Genomic DNA, 20642 nt, shown 5'->3' with positions numbered 1-20642 from the left:
TGACAAAACACCAATTCCTTGCTGAAAATGTATCCAAAGAGCTGCTTGTTTCTTCCTCAGCTGAAAAGATGAGATTCATAGGACATATTTCCAGTGGGCATTAAAACAAGAATGGTTCCCATACATCCTGCAGTGATTGTCAACTGGATTATTTATGAAATGCTCAGCCAGGTTCATGTTGTTGAAAGATCGGTGTTGATCATTTGTTCTGTTCTGGCTGGGACATCCCTGGTAGTACTCTACTGGATATGTAATGTGCTTTTCACATCTCCAGACTCTTCACATCCCAACTAGCACCTGTGTTCCAACACAATATCATCCTTCACTGCTTTCTGGGGCAGGACGACTCCAAAAGAGAAAGCTCAACATGAAATTGAGCTTTGTTGAATGACCACAGTTTGCAGATCATTCAGCTTTATGGATCAAATCTCAGTTCCCAAACGCCATTTCTTTTGGTGCTAATGCATTTGGCCCCGACTTTGACTGATCAATGGGCCTCCGGTTCTAAGGATCAAACCTGGAGATAATCTCTTTGATTTTAAAAAAAAAAAAGAAACATTTCCAACTTGAATTTAAATCTATCCACAAATACTCTTACATAGTGCCTATCATTAAATTAAATTAAATACAGAGTAACTGTCAGGAGAGATGTTGGGTAATTAAGGTCATCATTAATTAACTAAAATGCTTTGGTTTCTGCCAAATAATGAACATAGAAACATTTACACAGAAGCAAAGAAGGAAAAGAAGAGAAAGAAAAAGAATTTCTTGAAATTTATTTCTGATATAACTTTTTTTTAACTAAATGATTCTCTTTAGGTTACTGAACACAAAGAAATTTAATTAACTGCTATTTATTCAGTAGTTGAGTTTATTTCTAAGTGCTATGGATTTGCTATAGCTGCAAAACGGCTTCAATATCTAACTAGGACTAAAAGGAGAATTAGGTAGAAAGTATATGGCTATCATTCCTGGGGAACTCTTCTTAGAACCCAGACCAGCAATTCTCTATACAGTTTAATTTAAGAAATTGGTGGCTTGGCTGCATAAGGTTTAGAATTATTCTATGGCTAGGGAATGTTTGCTACTTATGTACTCATTTTTTTCTATTCATAAGTATATAGTTATTGACATCAAGGCACAAAAAATGTGGTCATAAAACATTCAAGTTGTTTTAAAGAGCTAGTAGGAAAATCAAAGGCAAAAAGTATGTCAGTAATATCATAGAATAAGCTTAACTAATTGTGGAGATGACTGACATCAGAAATATTGACCCTCATTCTTGTAGTCCTATCCAGTGGGGGAGAAGCATGTCATTCTTTGAGACATGCAAGGCCTAATTCCCTCCTTTTGCTTCCTTTGCTGATTCTTTCTTTGGACTAAATGATCTCATGGCTGTGAGAAATGGAGCCTGTATTTGGTATAATAAAGACAAATAATCCTAGTGGCCTATCCTCCCAAACATGAAACACTCCACCATGCCATTTGTGTGGGACAGTTTATAACAAATAGTCCCTGCTCAAAGTGGCTCTTTATTCTGCTCAATCAGTGAAAAAAGGGAGGCTTAATGAATGAAGAAAAGCATCACCTTCCAAACTGTTTCACATTACTCTATGCTGACTAAATCACTAATGTCTAAAATCTCCTTTGATTGGCAAAATAAGAAGGAAAAGAAAAAGGGAGGAATTGGACCATTACATTTCAGATGAAGGAGTTCAGGTTCACAGATTTCAAAGGAATATGGTAGAGTCAAACAGCACAAACAAGACTGCCTTAAAAATGTTTAATGCTTGGGGCACCTGGGTAGCTCAGTCGATTAGCGTCTGACTTTTGGTTTTGGCTCAGGTCATGATCTCAGGGTCTTGATATTGAGCCCCACATTGGGCTCCGTGCTCAGGACAGAGTCTGCTTGAGACTCTCTCTCCCTCTCCCTCTGGCCCTCCCCCTGCCCTACTCTCTTGCTCTCTCTCAAATAAAAAAATAAATCTTAAAAAAAAAAAGAATGTTTAACACCAAAAACAAAACAAAATAGAAAACACCGCCCCCAAAAAATACCTAGTAGTCTGTGGTACTGATTAACCTATTACTAAAGGTTACCTTTTCCTCATTGAATTTCAATAGATGTCCATTTAAGTAAATATATGAAGTTTCTTAGGTAGACATAAAACTCAGAATGCATTTTCCATAAAAATATTTAAAAAGGTGGTTTATCCAAGTTTGACTGACCCCTAATATATATGTTTTTTTTACTGAAGTGTAGTTGACCTACAATGTTATATTAGTTTCAGGTGTACAACATAGTGATTTGACATTTCTATACATTATGCAATGCTCCTCATGATAATCTTAGTTACTGTCACCACACAAAGTTATTACATTATTGACTGTATTCCCTATGCTGTTCTTTTCATTCCTATGACTTATTCCTTTTATAACTGGAAGTTTGTACTTTTTTTTTTTTTTTTTAGAGAGCGAGTGGGGAGGGGCAGAGGAAGAGAGAAAGATTCTTAAGCAGGTTCCATACCCAGCATGCAGCCCAATGCAGGGCTTGATCTCACGACCCCGAGATCATGACCTGAGCCAAAATCAAGAGTCAGATGCTTAACTGACTGAGCCTCCCAGGCACCCCAATGCAAAAGCTTTTCAGTTTGATGTAGTCCCAATAGTTTATTTTTGCTTTTGTTTCCCTTGCTTGAAGAGACATATTCAGAAAAATGTTGCTAAGGCCAATGTCGAAGAGATTACTGCCTGTGCTTTCTTCTAGAAGATTTATGGTTTCACATCTTACATTTAAGTCTTTAATCCATTGAGTTTATTTTTGTGTGTGGTTTAAGAAAGTGGTCTGGTTTCATTCTTTTGCATGTAGCTGTTCAGTTTTCCAACATTTATGGAAGAGACTGTCTTTTCCCCCATTGTATATTCTTGCCTCCTTTACTGTAGATTAACTGACCATATAAGCATGGGTTTATTTCTGGGCTTTCTATACTGATCCATTGATCTATGTGTCTGTTTTTGTGCCAGTACCATCTTGTTTTGATTACTACAGCTTTGTAGTTTATCTTGAAATCAGGGATTGTGGTACCTCTAGCTTTGTTATTCTTTCTTAAGATTACTTTGGCTCTTCAGGGTCTTTTGGGGTTCCATATAAATTATAGGATTATTTGTTCTAGCTTTGTGAAAAATGCTACTTGTATCTAGATAGGAAATGTGCCGAATCTGTAGATTGCTTTGTAGAGTATGGGTATTTTAACAATATTAATTCTTCCAATCTATGAGAATATCTTGCCATTTGTTTGTGCTTCAATTTCTTTCATCAATGTCTTAATAGTTTCCAGAGTACAGGTCTTTCACCTCCTTGGTTAAATTTATTCCTACATATTTTAGGAAGCCTTTAACTGTGCAGATCGTTGCCACATTTATTACATTTTCTTATTCTAACAACGTATTTGAGGGGTTTACAAAATATAAATTTCATTTGGGTAGAATACTGTATAAGGATTTGGGAGTTATGCTGGAAACAAAGATATAGGGAAAGAGTAGGAGCCTAAAATGTGGATGAGAGAAAGTAGAGGGAATAAATTGGAAGTGGAGGAACTGCTTCTTGAGCAAAGTGGCCAGTTGTCCAAATCACATGGTGATAAAACTAGAATCCATCCATTCTGATGTCAATTTTCCAGGGAGTATGATATGATGGATGGGGCCCAATAAGTAAACCTCTTAAATGTCAGCAATACTTAAAATCCAAAGGACAGTGTGTTATGGTCCCAGGTTTGGCTCTGAGTGCGTCTTTGGGTGAGACATGAGGGCAAGAGCTAAACTTAGTGTCTATACTACAGTAAAATGCATTGATGTTTGGAGCAAATAAAGATGCACCTGAAAGTCTGAAGGTACATTGAACTGGTAAGCATAGGAGCCGAGTATGGGGCAAGGGTTAGGAATAAGGCATGGAGTGGGGTGAGGCAGAGCTGTCAGCTTGACAAAATGTGGTTGTCTTGAAGATTATTCTGGGCATAGAGGGAAACATTTTAGCATAGCAACATCAGTCCAGGTCCAAGACCTGTCAGCATGGTTTGAATTCATTAAGAAACTGGGTGAGCCCGATCCTGAAGTTGACATCTAGATACTAGAAACAGTATGTATGGGATGACAGAAACCAAATAGGGCCCAGAGAAGTTACATAAGTGGCCCAAGACCACATAGTAAGGTAGTAGGAGATCTGGGTCTGGAATGTAGGTGTCCCAGTTTCATGATTTTTCCTTTGTCCCACGGTAAATACAAAATGACCCAGCTGAAATAACTACACTAGGGTTATTATATTTGTGGATATGTACAGATCAAATCAAAGTCCCTGGCCCCTGGAAATGTTTGCAAACAGAGAGGTTCTGCTGAGACAAGATCTACTTGATTTTGTAATGCAGGGGCACACATTTTCCACCCCGGCTGCATATTAGAATCATGTACAGTGCTTTTAAAAATATAAATGATGCCAGAGGACCCCTCTCAAGAAAGGCACACTTAATTGATCTGGAATGGGGCCCAAAGAACCCCTGGCATAGAGAATCCAGTTCCTGTTTCTACTGTTGTCTCCTGAACTGGAAAGAAAAAGGGTCATGTTCTAGGCAAAGATAACTCTTGACCCTGCCATTGATTAGTGTGTGACCCCACATAATCTCTTTGCTTCGATTTCCTTATCTATGAAATACATGTCCTTACTTCTTAAAGGATTACTGTGAGGATCAGAGATAATATAATGGAAACTAAAACATTATAAACACCATGAAGAACTCTACAGATGCTCTGTTATAAGGTCCCTGCATCTCATGCTATGTGAACAGAATCCAACTTTAATGGGAATGTGTTTTGTGTAAAAGCATCTAATGATGACAATTATAGCTGGTTTCTGTAAAACCCGTAACAATGAAAATCATCTTAGAATCAGAATCATGTGGTTTCTTTTTAGTACTCTAGGAAACCATACTTTCACTAATAATAATGTAGTAAAAGCTGGCCAGATATAAAATGCTATTTTTGAAGATAAATACTTAAGAAAAAGCCAGTTTTTCTTGGTTGTTCATCTCCCTTATCAACAACCACAAAAATACACGAAGTAAAGGTAAATCCTGAGGTGATTATAAAACAAAAGTGCTCAACCCTTCTGCTTGGGTGATGTGGAAATCAAAGTCCTCTATCTCAGCAGTGTGAATCTGGACTGGGTTTGTAGAAGGTGATCAAAGTGGGTGCATCTTAAATCTGGTGCTGCCTTAGAGTCTCTAAAACAATAGATTTGTGGAATCAGAATATCCTTGGGAAGTGGTGGGACACCTATGGTTTTAACATGTTGCCCTGGTTATACCTCAGCTTCCTGCCCATCACTGGCCAGAAGTGAGGGGTGTGTGTGTGAGAGAATCATAGATATAGTTCAGGGCTTCTCAAACTGTAATGTGCATATGAATCACTTGGAGATCTTATTAAAATGTGAATTCTTATTCACTAGGCTCTGGGTGGAACCTGAAACTGTCTTTTTAACAAGCTGCCAGGTGAGGCAGATGCTGCTGGCCCAGGGACCACATTTTGAGTAGCAAGGATCTTGGTGACATATAAAAGGAAGGTGAGAACAAAAACCTCCCTTGAACAGTTCATGAGGAATTCACTGGTGAATAATACAATTTTAGTATAGTGGCAGGAAGAATCTCAAAGTACCTTGGTTCTATTGCTATTTAATGAGAGCTTGGTAAAGCATCATGAATTCCTGGTGCCAAATGACCTTGGATTTGATGGAAAGCAAGGAGGAAATTCTGGATCTCAATAAACTCTATTTCTAATATGAAGGGACACCATGGACAACCAGAGCCCATCACAGTGATTTCTATTGTTTGGTGTTTGTGTTAAGATTTAATAGTAAAATCTATGCAATGACATCACAACTGAATTCGTATCTATTAACCAAAAGATGACAAAGATGCTACATGTAGTGATTGGTAAAGTACTGGATATACCTGCCGACTGAAATGCTTTTCAAAACAGATTAATTGTTGCTCATTTCTATGTTACCCTAAGAAGGTCTGACTGCACAGCTTTTGAAAGAGGACATGCAGCATCCTTTACAATGGATTTCACGCCATTACTCAGTATCCCACTGACACAGTAAAAGGCTGACTCATTTCCTTCCCTCTGCATGATCTGTTACAATTGAAACTGGGATACCATATGCTGGGTCTAAAACGCTCAGTATGTCCAGTGGCTCATGGTGATTCTGCTGGCTTTCAGGTGATACACAGCCTGGAGAAGCAACGAGAGAATCACTGCGGTGCAGTTTGCACTGAAAGGTTTTGAGTAATTGGGGGGATTTTATCAGATAATCATTGACTCCACTGCCTCAAACTGATGGCTGTCTGAGATGCTCTCTTACACCCTTCAAGATCCTCTCGGTTTTCTTGCACATTTCCTTGCCTTGCCTGCCTTGCCCACAGTGTTACTGAGCATGCAAGTTCTGATAAAGCCCATAATGAGAATATTTATTTCCTTGTCTTTCACCATCAGGACTGTCAGGAATGTCAGCACAGCTCAAGAAACCGGATTTCAGAGCTGCTGACTGCTGCCAGCAGAGACAAGCACATTGCAGGGGATGTCTATGAAAATGTTTAATATATTTCTCTGCGGGAAGGGAAAGTCTTCAGGTGTCTCACTGCATAGCGGCACAGCAACACTCCAGGTGCTTTGCCTTTCCCAAAGATACTAGCATACCAGGGAGAGGTGGGGCACTTTGTTTCTTAATATGCCTACAAGATTAATTTTTAGAGTTGCTGCCATGTTATGAAAGTTTAATGCTGTGAGGTAGACTGCAGAAGAAATCAGCAAAACCTTTAATTCTTCTTTTGATCCAGTTTCATCATAGGAAGAGAAAAGTTAGTCTGAGTGAGCTTGACTTTAACCTAAGTATATGTCCAGTTAATTGCCTTCTTCATATAAATGACAGAGCTTCAATAATGCAAACCTACTGGATAAATATGTTTAGTCTTTATTGAGTTATTACCATGTAATGATACAACTAAATGGGATCTGAGAGATTTCCTTTCATCTCCTCATTTTATAGATAAGAAGAGTGAAAATATTTGCTCAATATCAAATAATGATTTGAAACAGAGTCAGGACTGGAACTCGTGTCCTGGACTCCAAATTTAATGCTTCTGATACTAACTTGAAGGGAAAATGGGAGCCCTAAGGAGTAAACCCATCTCTGAGAACACAAACTACTGAAATCTAATCTGGATTCTCTGCCAGTCTTCAAAAACCAGAACCTTGAATAATTCCATGTCTTCAATCTAGCCTCTTCCATCTGCTTTTTATACTTGTCATGTCAGAGTACAAGTCTTTTAGCTATTTTGCTAATTGTTATTTCCTGCTGGAAAGGTTAGCTAGGGTATTAGATGAGCAAGGAAAAGTTACAACTTTAGAATACAGGGCAAAAATAAAAGGGTGTTTTCAAATTCTCAGTTTAAATTTTTTTTTTTCTTTTCATCATGTGTTAAACCAAACAGAAAATTAAGATAACAAGGATAGCAGATAGCAAATTCAACTTTAGCCAGAATTCCCAAGAATAGAGTTTATCAATCTTGTTACCTCAAGCTTTAGAGGAATCCTAATAAATACCATTATCTATTCAACCTCCACACTACTGAGCCCCTTATGGAAGTCAGATTTGCCTTTCAGTCATCGTTAGTCTTTTTAGCAGACATTATAAGTTGTCTATACAGCATGTCTCTATAGTCTCCCTTATTACAAAATTATGATTTTTTTTCAGGGCTATCAAATTGATCTGTATAAAATACTTGATTTTTCAGTCTCTTTTGCCCCTGGGGGTGATCAGTGACATGTAGGTATAAGTCCTCGGGCAAAGCAAACCTTTCATAATACAAAGGCAAACTAAGATGGAGACTTTTGACTTTGGTCCTTGACTGTTTCTATTTCTTCCTGTTTGGACTGGACCTAGGTACCCTAGCCATATCACATGTTAAGGACTACAGAAAAGGATGCAAGAAATGGCTTGCATCCTGGAAAACATCTTCAAGAAGTGGTATCAGCTTTAGATTACATACCTCTGGAAATGTGTGTGAGAACAACACAAACTCCAGTGTTGAAGCCTGTGTTAGCTGGGTTTTCAGTTACTTATTTATTTATTTATTTATTTATTATTTATTTATTTTTTAATTTAGTATTAAGGAGGGCACTTGTGATGAACACTGGGTGTTGTAAGTGACGAATCACTAAATTTTACACCTGAAACTTAAGTTACACTATGTTAGTTAACAGGAATTTAAATAAAAACTTGGAAAAATAAACAAAAATAATTCAAATGGATTCCTAACTGATCCAGTTATTATGAGTCTTTACAAAGTGATCCTGGATTGGATCTTATCCTTTTCCAGACCAAACACAAGATGAAATAAAGCAACGTCAGCTTTGAAACCAATCAAGTTGGAGAAAGTACTGGTAACTTTACCTACATTGCCTTACCAAGCAACAGGATTCTGATCTCAATGGACTCAGGTGTCTTTCCCCTTGTGCCAGGTAGATAGCAGTCAGGTAGAACGTTTGTAGAATCTGATATTTTCCTAGCCTGATTATGGGAGGCATTGACAACGATTCTTCCTTGACACAGAGGGACTTTGGGAAACTCTGCAAATGACACTTTTCCTTTAGCTAGTGCCAGGGGGTGGGGGTGGGGCGGAAAATCAGCAAGAAAAATAGCAGCGAATGAAGTGTAGACATTTCAGTGCATTTATAGTTTACCTCCTGAATGAGCTGGTGGGCCACACAGTAGTACCATCCCCTGACCTTGACGGACAGATACAGTGCTTCTTGTTCTTGTTTTAAAGTTTTCAAGATCTGTTAAGGGAAATAAAGGAAAAGGGTTTAAATTAAAAAGGCCTAAGATCCTATGGGATAGTATAGTTGTTTCAAAAGAGGATAGTCTTCTGCTGAAAATCAGCCTTCGTATCACCCATACCAAGGAAATTCAGCATAGCCTCTTTTCACATGATATTGTCCTGTCATCCTTGATTCTGTATCTATATTGTAATGGAGCTACTTGCCACATGTGTCTAGTTAGATTTAAAACACATAAAATTAAATAAAATGTACACCAGTTCCTCAGCTATACTAGTTACATTTTGTGTTCAACAGCCATGTGTAGCTAGTGGTTACCATATTGGATAGCAGAGAAATAGAACATTCACATCACTGAAGAAAGTTCTACTGGACAGTGCATATCTAAATGAGGAAACCAAGGTTTAATTATGTTAAGTGACTTCACCAACATCTTTTTTGTATTTAAATATCATTATCAGGATGTAAATTCATGTTATCTGATGCTCAATTCTATTCACTTCCCAAACCATTTATTATATGCAATTATATGTGTCACTCTATAAGTACCTAGAATATGACTCTCCCTATATATGCACACACACATTATATACAATATATAAACAGACATAAGCACACATACATAATTGTTTCAAAGTTCTTGTATATTTTTTAAAAGTTTATAAGGTACTGTCCAAGGTTCTGTTTGGAAAAAAAAAAAGCTCCCCTCTGTCAAGGAGGTCAAGTCTGGTTAGAAAGATAAGACATTACAAACCCAAAGATCACAGTTTGAGTCAGCGAATAAGCAGTTGCCAATAAAAATGAGTTAATGTAAAAAATATGTCTAATAAAGTGACATATTACTATTGAAAAAAATCGTTTTTCTTCCGTCCTCCCAAATGTAAATCCTCTCAACAAGAAGTATTTTAAGTACCATTTCATTTTTTTGTTATCTAAAACATTTGATTTAATAACCTCCTATCAGATTTGAGGATTATTCCAAGCCAAGTATATTCTGCAGGGTTGCAAGGCCATCTCGATATGCACACTAGAGTACATGGACATTTATTGACTATTTCCACCATGTTGGCCATTTTGGTAAATATTTTATGACAATTATCTGAAGTGATCCTAACAATAATTATATGAGCTAATTACCATTAATATCTCCATTTTACAGGCTAGAAAGAAGAGGCACCATGAGGTTTGTTAAAGGCTATGTTAATGAGTGATGAAGCCAGGGGGAGAAAGAGGACAGCTCCCTGCAGTTACAAAATGGGATATTTCTACAGTCAGGCTTGACTTTAAGGAGAGGTCAGGATATTAAAAAATTTAGACACATACGTATCTTCATTACCAACTTCTGGAATTATGCAAATTTTAAGATCGTACATTATTATTTTCATCAATGGAGTACTTATAAAAATTTCATTAAACATGATTTGGTTGTCAGCTCAGGACACAAACATTGTATCCTCTATAGCTTCTGCCCTGTAGGGACCCAAGAGTGTAGTGGGCACGACTGACAGGTAACACTTAATCAGAGAAAGCCAAACATATGTCAGAGTTAAGGTGTGAAACAGGGTGCCTGGAGGACATGTACATATTCAGCACAATACAGAAAAGTACTGTAAGTTGAATTACATTTCTGCTGTAATACAATTATTTTAATCCAAAGAGTATCAGGTGAGACTAAGACATGATATTTTCTTTCAAGGAAATGGCTCTTCAAAAGAGATTAACTGAGAGATTTAAAAAACTTTATTATGGAAAATGGTTTAATATTGTAAACTGTTATCCCTAAAAGTGACAGTGAATCACTCTGAATTGTCACTTCTCCACATAGGTTCTTAGAATACATCATCTAAGTTTTTGCACAAACATCCCATCCAATCTTCAGAGTTGCATGAAAAATTAAGGGCTGATAGATAATAGAGATCAAGTCTTATCTAGGCAAAATGCACCATGGTTATGACTAGAGAAGGGGCATTAAGAAATGGGAAAGAAAATGAGAAACACATGCAATGATTTTTAACTGACCTTACTTAGTTTAAAAAACTAGATTTCTCTTTCTTCCTTTTTGGTTTATGAATTCACACAGTTCTACAAGGATTGGGCAGTCAGAATTAATCACATTAATCTGCTATTTGAGAAAATATTTAGACATATTTCTTAGTAGTTAGTTGAAATAAATTCCACATGGGAAACCCTACTTACATAGGGAATGAAAAGACTGCATTTAGACAGATTTGACTTTGAAATCAACTCTGCCATATATTAGCCATGTTGCTGTCCTTGGGCAAGTCTTCAGTTTCTCATAAATAAATGTGAATAAATGTGCTTTGTTTTCAAGTAAGAGTCATGGGCAACAATTAAATAAGGTAATACTTGAAAAGCACAAGACCAAACACAATGCCTGTCATGCTACAAGTTTAGTGTTCAGTATATGTTTGTTCTGTCCACTGAAAAATGCTGTAATACAGTGGCAAATCATAACCCAATCATTTTATTTATGAGAGTGTTCCAAATAGTAAATGAATTCTAGAGAGAATTCTAGAGAGCTATAGAAGCTAAACAAAGGACACTGCATTTAAGCACAATTAAAGAAAAATTTCATGTCCAAAACAGGCCTTTTTAGATATAACTACCCATCTAGATCATAATTACTAGCAGCATGATAATTGTAGAAATCAAAGAACTATGTGTGTGAATGGTATTTTTTGAAGCTTATATACTCATGACTCAGGCCTTTCTCAGCAAATTCCCACATACATTATTTTTCTAAGAGTCATTTTATTTCTAAAGCCTTGGTACTAGGTAATGATGGTTAGCAACAGATGTTACAAGACAGAATATATTATGGATAACGCTCTTTTACCATCACCATTGCTCTAATAGCAATAATAGCATCTACCTGCAAAATGTATTGAGGTCATATCATGTGCCAAGCACTTTTCATATAGATCTCATTTAATTCCATCATAGTTTAAATTCCCAACTTAAAGGTGATAGAAGTGAAGCTCAGAGATGTTTAGTATTATCTTCACCCACCTAGGAAGTGGTCAGAAAAATACAAATTCATATCTGTCTCCCTCTAAAGCTACTGCTCTCAAACACCAGAATCTATGGCTTCCCCACTGATTTAGCGAAGCCAGTGAAAAAGAGCACTCAAACTAACTATCTTAGAGACAAAATAAAAAAATAAATAAATAACCGAATGAATGAATATTAAGCTCTTTAGTGAACATGTAAGAAAATCCACACGTCAATGCACAAAGCATTGAGTAGGTACATTTGATTCCAAATCTTCTATTCCTTTGCTTTTCCTTGTGGGTGAGTACTCAATGTAGGGATTTTTAAACATTAGGTGAAAAGGATGAAATTGAACAAAGAGAAACCAATCAGAAATAACCTCATTGAGACTGCTGAATCACAGACCTGTACCTCTGAAACAAATAATACATTATATGTTTAAAAAAAAAAAAAAAAAGAAGAAGAAGAAGATAGCAGGAGGGGAAGAATGAAGGGGGGGAATCGGAGGGGGAGACGAACCATGGGAGACTATGGACTCTGAGAAACAAACTGAGGGTTCTAGAGGGGAGGGGGGTGGGGGGATGGGTTGGCCTGGTGATGGGTATTAAGGAGGGCACGTTCTGCATGGAGTACTGGGTGTTATATGTAAACAATGAATCATGGAACACTACATCAAAAACTAATGACGTAATGTATGGTGATTAACATAACAATAAAAAAGAAAAAATAAATAACTTCATTAAGAAGCATGATTGTTGCATTGTCAGGAAGGTAGCTGAACAATGCAGTCAGTTACTAAAGATACGGATGAATAAATGATGTATATGTGTGACAAGGAATTAATATCCATGTATTGTGGCTTTTCAAAACAGCTTGTTTTTCCAGCTCTGTATATGGTTCACTGACACGTGGTTTGTAGACTTTTAAAAAATAAATGGCTATACTTTTTGGTGTTGACTTCATTCATCAGTGTTTTACCTAATTTTTTCCAGAAATCATATACTAAGGGATGCACAATTTTGTGGCAGATGTGTTTTCATATCATATTTTTCTGTGGAAACAATTGTCCTTTATTCTGCTATGGAATGTAATATCAGCATTTCATTTTTAAATGAGATTAGAAAATATGCTATAGTACTTGGAATGTGTATTGAGTGCATGGAGGAAATGATTTAGCAGTTAAATTCCCGAGGGAGTAAAAGTATACAAAGGTCTTAAAGCTGCAATATGTGACAAATAATAAAAGGCCTTAATATATGAGAATACTTAGAATTCAGACTGCAGAATAAATCAGAGAGTGAGAGGGAAAAATCTCTACATATTTCCTGTCTGTAAAGTTATTAAATGTTTAGAGGAAAGGAAGAGATACCTTACAATAAAAACCTGGAGGTACTCTAGAGAAAACAAAATCAAGAGGGCCCAAGATATTTTTTTGAGAAATAACAGTAAATAAGAAAGAGTAACATATTCAGGCCATCATTAAGGGACTACCCATTGAACATGGAAGAGCTAAAGCCATTCATAGGGTGGGACAAGCCAGAGTATAAGAAGTTTAGGTTTGGGGCGCCTGGGTGGCTCAGTCGTTAAGCATCTGCCTTTGGCTCGGGTCATGATCTCAGGGTCCTAGGATCGAGCCCCACATCAGGCTCTCTGCTACGGGGGAAGCCTGCTTCTCCCTCTCCCACTCCCCCTGCTTGTATTCCTTCTCTCGCTGTGTCTCTCTCTGTCAAATAAATAAAATCTTTTATTTTTTTTATTTTTTTTAAAAGATTTTGTTTATTTATTTGAGAGAGAATGAGAGCGAGTACATGAGAGGGGGGAGGGTCAGAGGGAGAAGCAGACTCCCTGCCGAGCAGGGAGCCCGATGTGGGACTCGATCCAGGGACTCCAGGATCATGACCTGAGCCGAAGGCAGTCGCTTAACTAACTGAGCCACCCAGGCGCCCCAAATAAATAAAATCTTAAAAAAAAAAAAAAAAAAAAGCTTAGTTTTAAAATGGCCAGAAGAGGTTCATGAGATCACAACACACATCATGGTTTGTTAAGAATCTACAAAGCAGGAGAAAAGGAAAGAGGAAGAATGAAACAGTAAACTATGCAAGCAATGCATGTATTTTTAGTATATTTTTAGTCACTACAAGTTAAAAAGGGACAACAACAATTCACTTTTTTTCCTGATTTGGGTAGGCATGGATCCTAATAATTTTTATAGAGTGTCCTTAGAACAAGAAATTTCCATCACCAGTTTCCTTTGTTATTGCTTCCTCCAATTTTGAAAGTAGCAATCAATAAGGAAATCAATATCAGCTTGGAAAAATGGTCAAGCAATACATTTGTTATAATACGATTTCCATAATGATGATTGCACCATTTATTTTTTTTTAAAGAGCTATTTTTGGAGCATAACTTTAAAAGCTGATTATCATGCAGCATATTTAAAATTATGTCTTTACTCTTTGCCATTTGTTCCCTGAGTGTATGCATTTGTGGATGCACATTTGCATGGTTTCTTGAATTCTAGAGACTCCTACTGAAAACAAGTCTAAATTTATAAAACCTTAGGCATTGCAAAGCTGCATCTTTTACATCCTTTCCACTCAGGAAGAAAGAAGAAACCATTAGTGAAACTGGCATGGTTGATTGGGTTTCCCAGTGAGAATATACAGCAAGAGAATGAATTGCATAATGGTTTAACACACTGGCTTTGTAGTCAGAAGGACCTGAGTACAAATCTGGTACTCTTACTTTCTTTCTGTATGATGGTGGTAGGTGAGTTATTTAATTTCCTAGAACTTCAGTTTCTTCATCTCTAATATTAGGATAATAATCCTTATCTCATAGAGCTCTTTAAAGATAAAGATCATGCATATGAAGTATTTACATACTGTCTGATGCAAAGTCAGTAGCCTATAGATGTTAACAATACCATTATCATTTCTTGCCATCAAAGGAAACTGTACAGAAAGTGACTTACTGGGGGAAAGCCCATGAGTCCAAACTTCCACCAGATAAGGTAACACTAGAGTGGTCAAGTCAATCGTGCCATGGCAAAAAATGCTAATAGGGCTTAAAACAGATCTTTTTTTGTTAATCTTAATTGTGTTTTTAAGTCTAGACAGGAGCTGAAGTAAGCAGGCTACCTTATTCTTTCCAGAGAATGGACTGTATTCTTTATATGACTTACAATTAAGATACACTCACATATAATGGATTCAGACAATTTTCCTTAAGAACTTTTTCTTATGATGATATGATCTGAGGAAGTTTGTGTTACTTTTTAATGTAAAGGTGGAAAATATTTTCATAAAACAGCAAAAACCTGATGTTTATTTATCTTCTACAATGGATGCAGACATATGATGTTTGAAACAGAAGTAAATTATGAAACATTATATTATTTACTGATTATATAAATTTACTCATTGAACTTAAAGTTTTGGAAGTTCACACTGTATACCAGATGGAAATAGAATAGCTATAAATGGAAATTGAAATATATGTATATATGATTATAAAATATTGATAGATACGCTTGTCATTATCTTGCTTTTCCTTATGTCGTTAACTTGCCCATTTGTTTATCCAATCTTCAGCAAATATTTTTTGAGTTCCTCTTTTATTCCAAGTATTGATGTCAGGTATCTTATTTCTCTAACAACTAAGTAAAACAAAACAAAAGAAAAATGTATGTCTATGCTAAATATCTGATATTAAATATCCTAATTTGTTGGCAGTCTAAAGTAAGGGACCAAAATTTGATTCGAGGTGGCGATCTGACATTGAAAAGTAAAGCAACTCTCTTTCCTGGAGATCTTTGTATAGATAAAAAGGGCTTTATTAATATTTCTAAGTTAACGTACACTCAATTTACAAATGACTCATTCATAGAACTGGCTTATGACCTTATTCTTTCATAGTCCTAATGCTGCTACTATGGACATCCCTATGAAAATTCTCAGAACACTTATTTCCAAGTACAAAGGAAGAGCCTGTGGGAGCTCTCCCAGGTACTGAATATGACAACACAATGTTCTCCCACCAAGTATCTGAATTTTTTTCTTACCCTCTTTAGTCATGCCAGATGAAAACTCTATAATTTAGGGATTACTTCGGAATTACAGAAATTACACTTTAAAACCATAAATAGCTATAAATGCATTACCTTGCAAGTAGTCATTTACAGTGAAGAGTGAATTAATCCAATCAGATTGCTTCCTCTTAATAAGTAAATAAGAGCAGTAGGGATTCTTCGAATGGGAGTTTTGATTAACCAAAGAAGAAACAAAAGAAAATGTTATCTATGAAGTAATGGGGAGGGTAAAATAGGGCTGAGAAAGCTCAAAAAGAAATTAATGACCTAAAAAACAGGATGAGGAAAGGTGTGTAGAGATTGTCAAAGACAAATTTGCCTGGGGTCAGCAATCTTGCATTTTGCAAAAGAGGAGGTTATGCTCCTCTTTCCCTTTCACCACATTACTACATCATTTTTTGTTTCCAGCAACAAAACCTAGGCAAGAACTTAAAATGTGTGTATGTGTTAAGGAGGCTTCTGTGGACTGCTTGGGAAATTAATCACTTTTGTAAATTCTAACTCATTAGCAAACAACAACAACACAGTGGAATGCCAGTTTTAACTAGCTTCCATAAAGAACTCAATTTCTCACTTTTCATGTGTTCATTCATTTAATCCTTGCAACAACTCTATAAAGTATTATTATTAATCCATTTTATACAAAGAAACACCCAAGTTAACACCGAAGATCAAAGATATAGTACAAGGAAGAGAATGAATTATAATCCAGGTTTACCTAATCCAGAAGTACTCAGCCTCTTTCTACACAGAATTAAATTTAAAAAATGAAACCATACTTGTTGTCTGGTTGACTATTTGAGACTTTCGCTTTTTCATCCCTCTACTATTATTTTCTTGACTTTTCGAGAAAATAAAGGTTGCTTTGCTGCCCTTTGCTCTGTTAAGTGTATGACTCTCTCCTAGTAGCTCTTTTTATTTCTTATATTAGTTTTTTTCTCTTTCTACACTTTTTTGGCATATTCTATTTTATCTAGACCTTTGTGTTACTTAATAAGTCAAAGAACAACTCAATTTAAAATGTTTGAGTTTCTCCATGTGTTCCATAAAAACCTGAACCTATCTAACTCACAAGGTTACTGTGATTAGTGTGATATGGCAACATAAATAATGTTGTTCTCCTTTGGAGACAGGTGCTCTAAAATACAAGCTATTATTACCAGCATTTTTCTCCACAGGAGCTCATCTCTTTTCGCATATCATCCTGACTCAGGAGTGTCAATGGTTAGGCAGCTGCATTCCCTATCTTTGGTTTCATGTTTATACAACACAAACAGAAACAAAGGTTTCAGAAAAGCATTTGGCCTAGTAAATTTTAAATAAAATATGAAATCTTCACTGTATTCTACAAAGGCCCTTTGAAATCTGGTCCCCGCCTATGTACCCAGTCCCATTTCCTGTTATTTTCTACCTTCCTTATTTAAACCATAATAAACATGTTTTGCTTTCTGTTCTTCAAACATTTTAAAGCTAATCCTTTTTTTAAGACCTTTGAACTTGCTGTTCCTTTGTTTGAAATGCACTTGACTCATCTTTTGGCTCATCATTCCCATCCCTCAGGACTCAATTCAAATGTCACCTCCTCAGAGTAGCCTTTTCTGAGGGTTTATCTCAAGTAGACCACCACCTGGCTCCAGACACTTTCCATCACATCACCTCTTTATGATGTCTTACACAGCAATCATCGCCAGCATCTGCAAATGACTTTGTTTGCTTATATGCTACTTGGTTTATTGTCTCCCCAACGCCCCCTCTCCCTACCCAAGATAAAGGCTCACTGTGGCAGGAATCTTTTCAGTCTTTATCAGTCTGCAGCACAGTGCCCCAAGCAGTGTTTGATACATAGTAGGTATTATATACTTAATTCGTATTTGTTGAGCACTGCTCTCCCTCCTGTTTCACACACTAAGTCAGCAAGACTTGGCTTAGCGTGAACTTTCTTGTATTTGTCCACATGACAGACCATTTCCCAACATCTTGGCTGTAGGAGTCGAGCCACCTACCACACCTAAATATGAAAGCTTAGAGATACACTCACTAAGACTGAAATACAATCAGGGTATGAAATAAATTCACTGCTTGGTACAAGAAATACCCTCCCACCCGCTGACCCCTGAGGCTCAGGAAATGCCCAAGATGATTAAAATATCAAACAACATTATGCAAATTGCATGGGTCTGTTATTTGTGATCAGGGCTATCACTTAGTCAGTGATATATCATACAATTATCTGTTTTTCATCTAGTGTAAGAATTCTGTATGTTGAGAGACTTACGATCATTACAGTTTTGACAGAAAGAAACATGATTCTTCATTTTGTACTTTTACTGCATAGCCTTTTCTTCTCCCCTCTGAAAATTAAAATTAGCAAGTTGTAATTCATTGTACCAGTCTTCTTAAAAAATGGGCAACCCTAGAGGGCAAATCAAATACATTCAACTAATACTAGAATAAATATCCTCTGAAGAAATGCTGAAAAGGAATGTATCAGGAGGCCATTGTAAAGTCAGTAATCTCTAGGAAAAACCTTGGGAAGATATTACTAAATGGAGATATATGGGCCACAGATCATGATCAAACCCTAGAGACCACAAATCAACCAGCCATACAATTGGTTGTGAAAACACTGTGCTTTAAAGTAAAAGAAATCTTTTCATCTCAAACTTTTTCATTCCATTTCTTTTGTTTTGTTAACCTTTTAGGGATACAAGCCTGAGCAATGAATTCACCTTCAAGTATGCCTAGCACTGAGTGGCAGTGGGTACAATCTCTAAGAAAGAGGGGCAGTTTCTCACTTCCTGCTCATAAATGAAACTAGGTAGGTGCTCATATATTTAAATGTTCTCTTATTTCTACCCAAAAAAGTAGGCATATTTCCCAAGGAGCTTGGGAAGAAATTACACTGACTGTTAACTTTAAAGGGAGAGGCATACTTTATCAGTTTTTCCCAACACTCTATGCTCTGAAATAAAGTTTTGCTTTAAAAGCAAATCGAAGAGTCCTCACTACATACTTAGTTTAGGATTTTTGACACAATAAAACAGGGAATGGTGACTCATAAAGAAAAATACCAGTCTTCATATAGTCACTGCTTCTAAAAAATTGGACATGCTTTGCCATATAGTTACTTTGGGGAAATCAAAGCTATTGGAACTAACAGGTTTGTTTAATCACTGGCTCAAAAAGTGTACTTCTCTGCCCTTTTTCTTTCTCTTCTTTGAGTATAAAACATATCTTGGGATACTGGATGCTGAATTAGCTGTATCTAGTATACTCCTTAAAAAAAGTTAAGGGCATAAAATAAAAGTTCTGTATATAAATGAAATTCCCAGATGAAGAGCAGCTGTTATTTATGTTGAATTTAAGTTGCTTTGGCAACTTCAACCATATATTTTTATCTCATTACAGTTTTGAAAATAAAACCATCATCAAATATACATGTAAGCTATGTGTTTATTCATCATCTATTTAGAATTTGCTATAGATGCTGATTTCACAGAGAGAAATCAGAGATAAGGCTGCAGTGTGGTAAACCTGCTGATTTTTGGAAATGCCATCACTCAAGCCTCTTGCTTTTAAATGCACTGTTAAGGGAGATGCAAACTAATACAGAGTCAATCAATACTTACAATATGTTTAAGATGAGCACTTATTATATGTCAGCTACTATTATAGGCACAGGGGATATATTATTGAACAAAAAAAAAATTCTCCTCTCAAAGAGGCTAAAGTGGACAAAATGACCATAAGCAAAATAAATAAATCACACTTAGTGTCTGGTGATAGGGGCTAGAGGAACCTAAGTTAGGAAAACATAGGAAAAAATAGAATAAGTAATGTTGGTATGAACTTTTAAAAGAGGAAGATCATGTAAAAGTAGAATCTTTTAACTTCCCTTCCTACTTCCAAATGTGAAGGAATAAATCACTTTCCTTCTGCCAACTCAGCTCTTGGCCCCCACAGAGAATGCCAAGAAGGGTGCAAAGTAGTGCCAAGTGGCACAGCAGTCTCGATTTAGTTTCGTATGTTCTTATTTATAACTGAAGTTGAAGTCACCTAATACAAGTAACATCTGAGAAGCCTAATAAATATTTTTATTTTGTATCTAAAAGTTGAACACAGTTCCCCAGCAAAAACAAACATAAAACTAGAAATAACTAAATAACTGAAGAAATGGCAGAAACAAATGAGCAGGCATACTAAATATATCCTGATTTCCTAAAAGAAGACAATCACCAAACCAGTACTATGATAATTTATGTGCTGCTTTAGACAATGCTACTGTTTTCTGTCTCAGAAATCCTACAGAGCCAGAGAATTTCAGAGCTGGGATGATCTTAATGCCTTAGTGTGTTTGGGCTGCTATAACAAATACACACAGACTGGGTGGCTCAAACAACAAACATTGATTTCTCACAGTTTGGGAGACTGAGAAGTCCAAGATTAAGGTGCTGGCAGAGCTGGTGTCTGCTGAAGGTCTGCTTCCTGATTTGCAAATGTCTCCTCATTGTATCCTCCCATGGTGGAGAATGGAGAGAGAGGAAGCTCTCTCTGTCTCTTCTTATAAAGGTATTAATCTCATTCATGGGGGCTCGACCCTCATGACCTAATCACGTCCCAAAGACTCCACCTCTTATTGCTATCACATTAGGGG

At 36.5% G+C, this 20642-nt stretch overlaps 1 protein-coding gene across 7 annotated transcripts in view; it reads right to left on the bottom strand.

Moving 5' to 3' along the window:
* CNTN4 (contactin 4) overlaps window positions 1–20642 on the bottom strand; it is a 913589-nt gene that overhangs the window by 220321 nt on the left and 672626 nt on the right. For all 7 annotated transcript variants that reach the window (XM_032411803.1, XM_032411802.1, XM_032411800.1 and 4 more), the window contains one exon: window positions 8791–8886. In XM_032411803.1, coding sequence (XP_032267694.1) covers window positions 8791–8886 — 96 coding nt within the window. The remainder of the gene's footprint in view (window positions 1–8790; window positions 8887–20642) is intronic.

The sequence above is a fragment of the Phoca vitulina genome, unplaced genomic scaffold, assembly GCF_004348235.1.
Source record: "Phoca vitulina isolate PV1807 unplaced genomic scaffold, GSC_HSeal_1.0 scaffold13, whole genome shotgun sequence".
Taxonomy (NCBI): Eukaryota; Metazoa; Chordata; class Mammalia; order Carnivora; family Phocidae; genus Phoca; species Phoca vitulina.
This window is presented reverse-complemented; position numbering and strand designations above follow the sequence as displayed.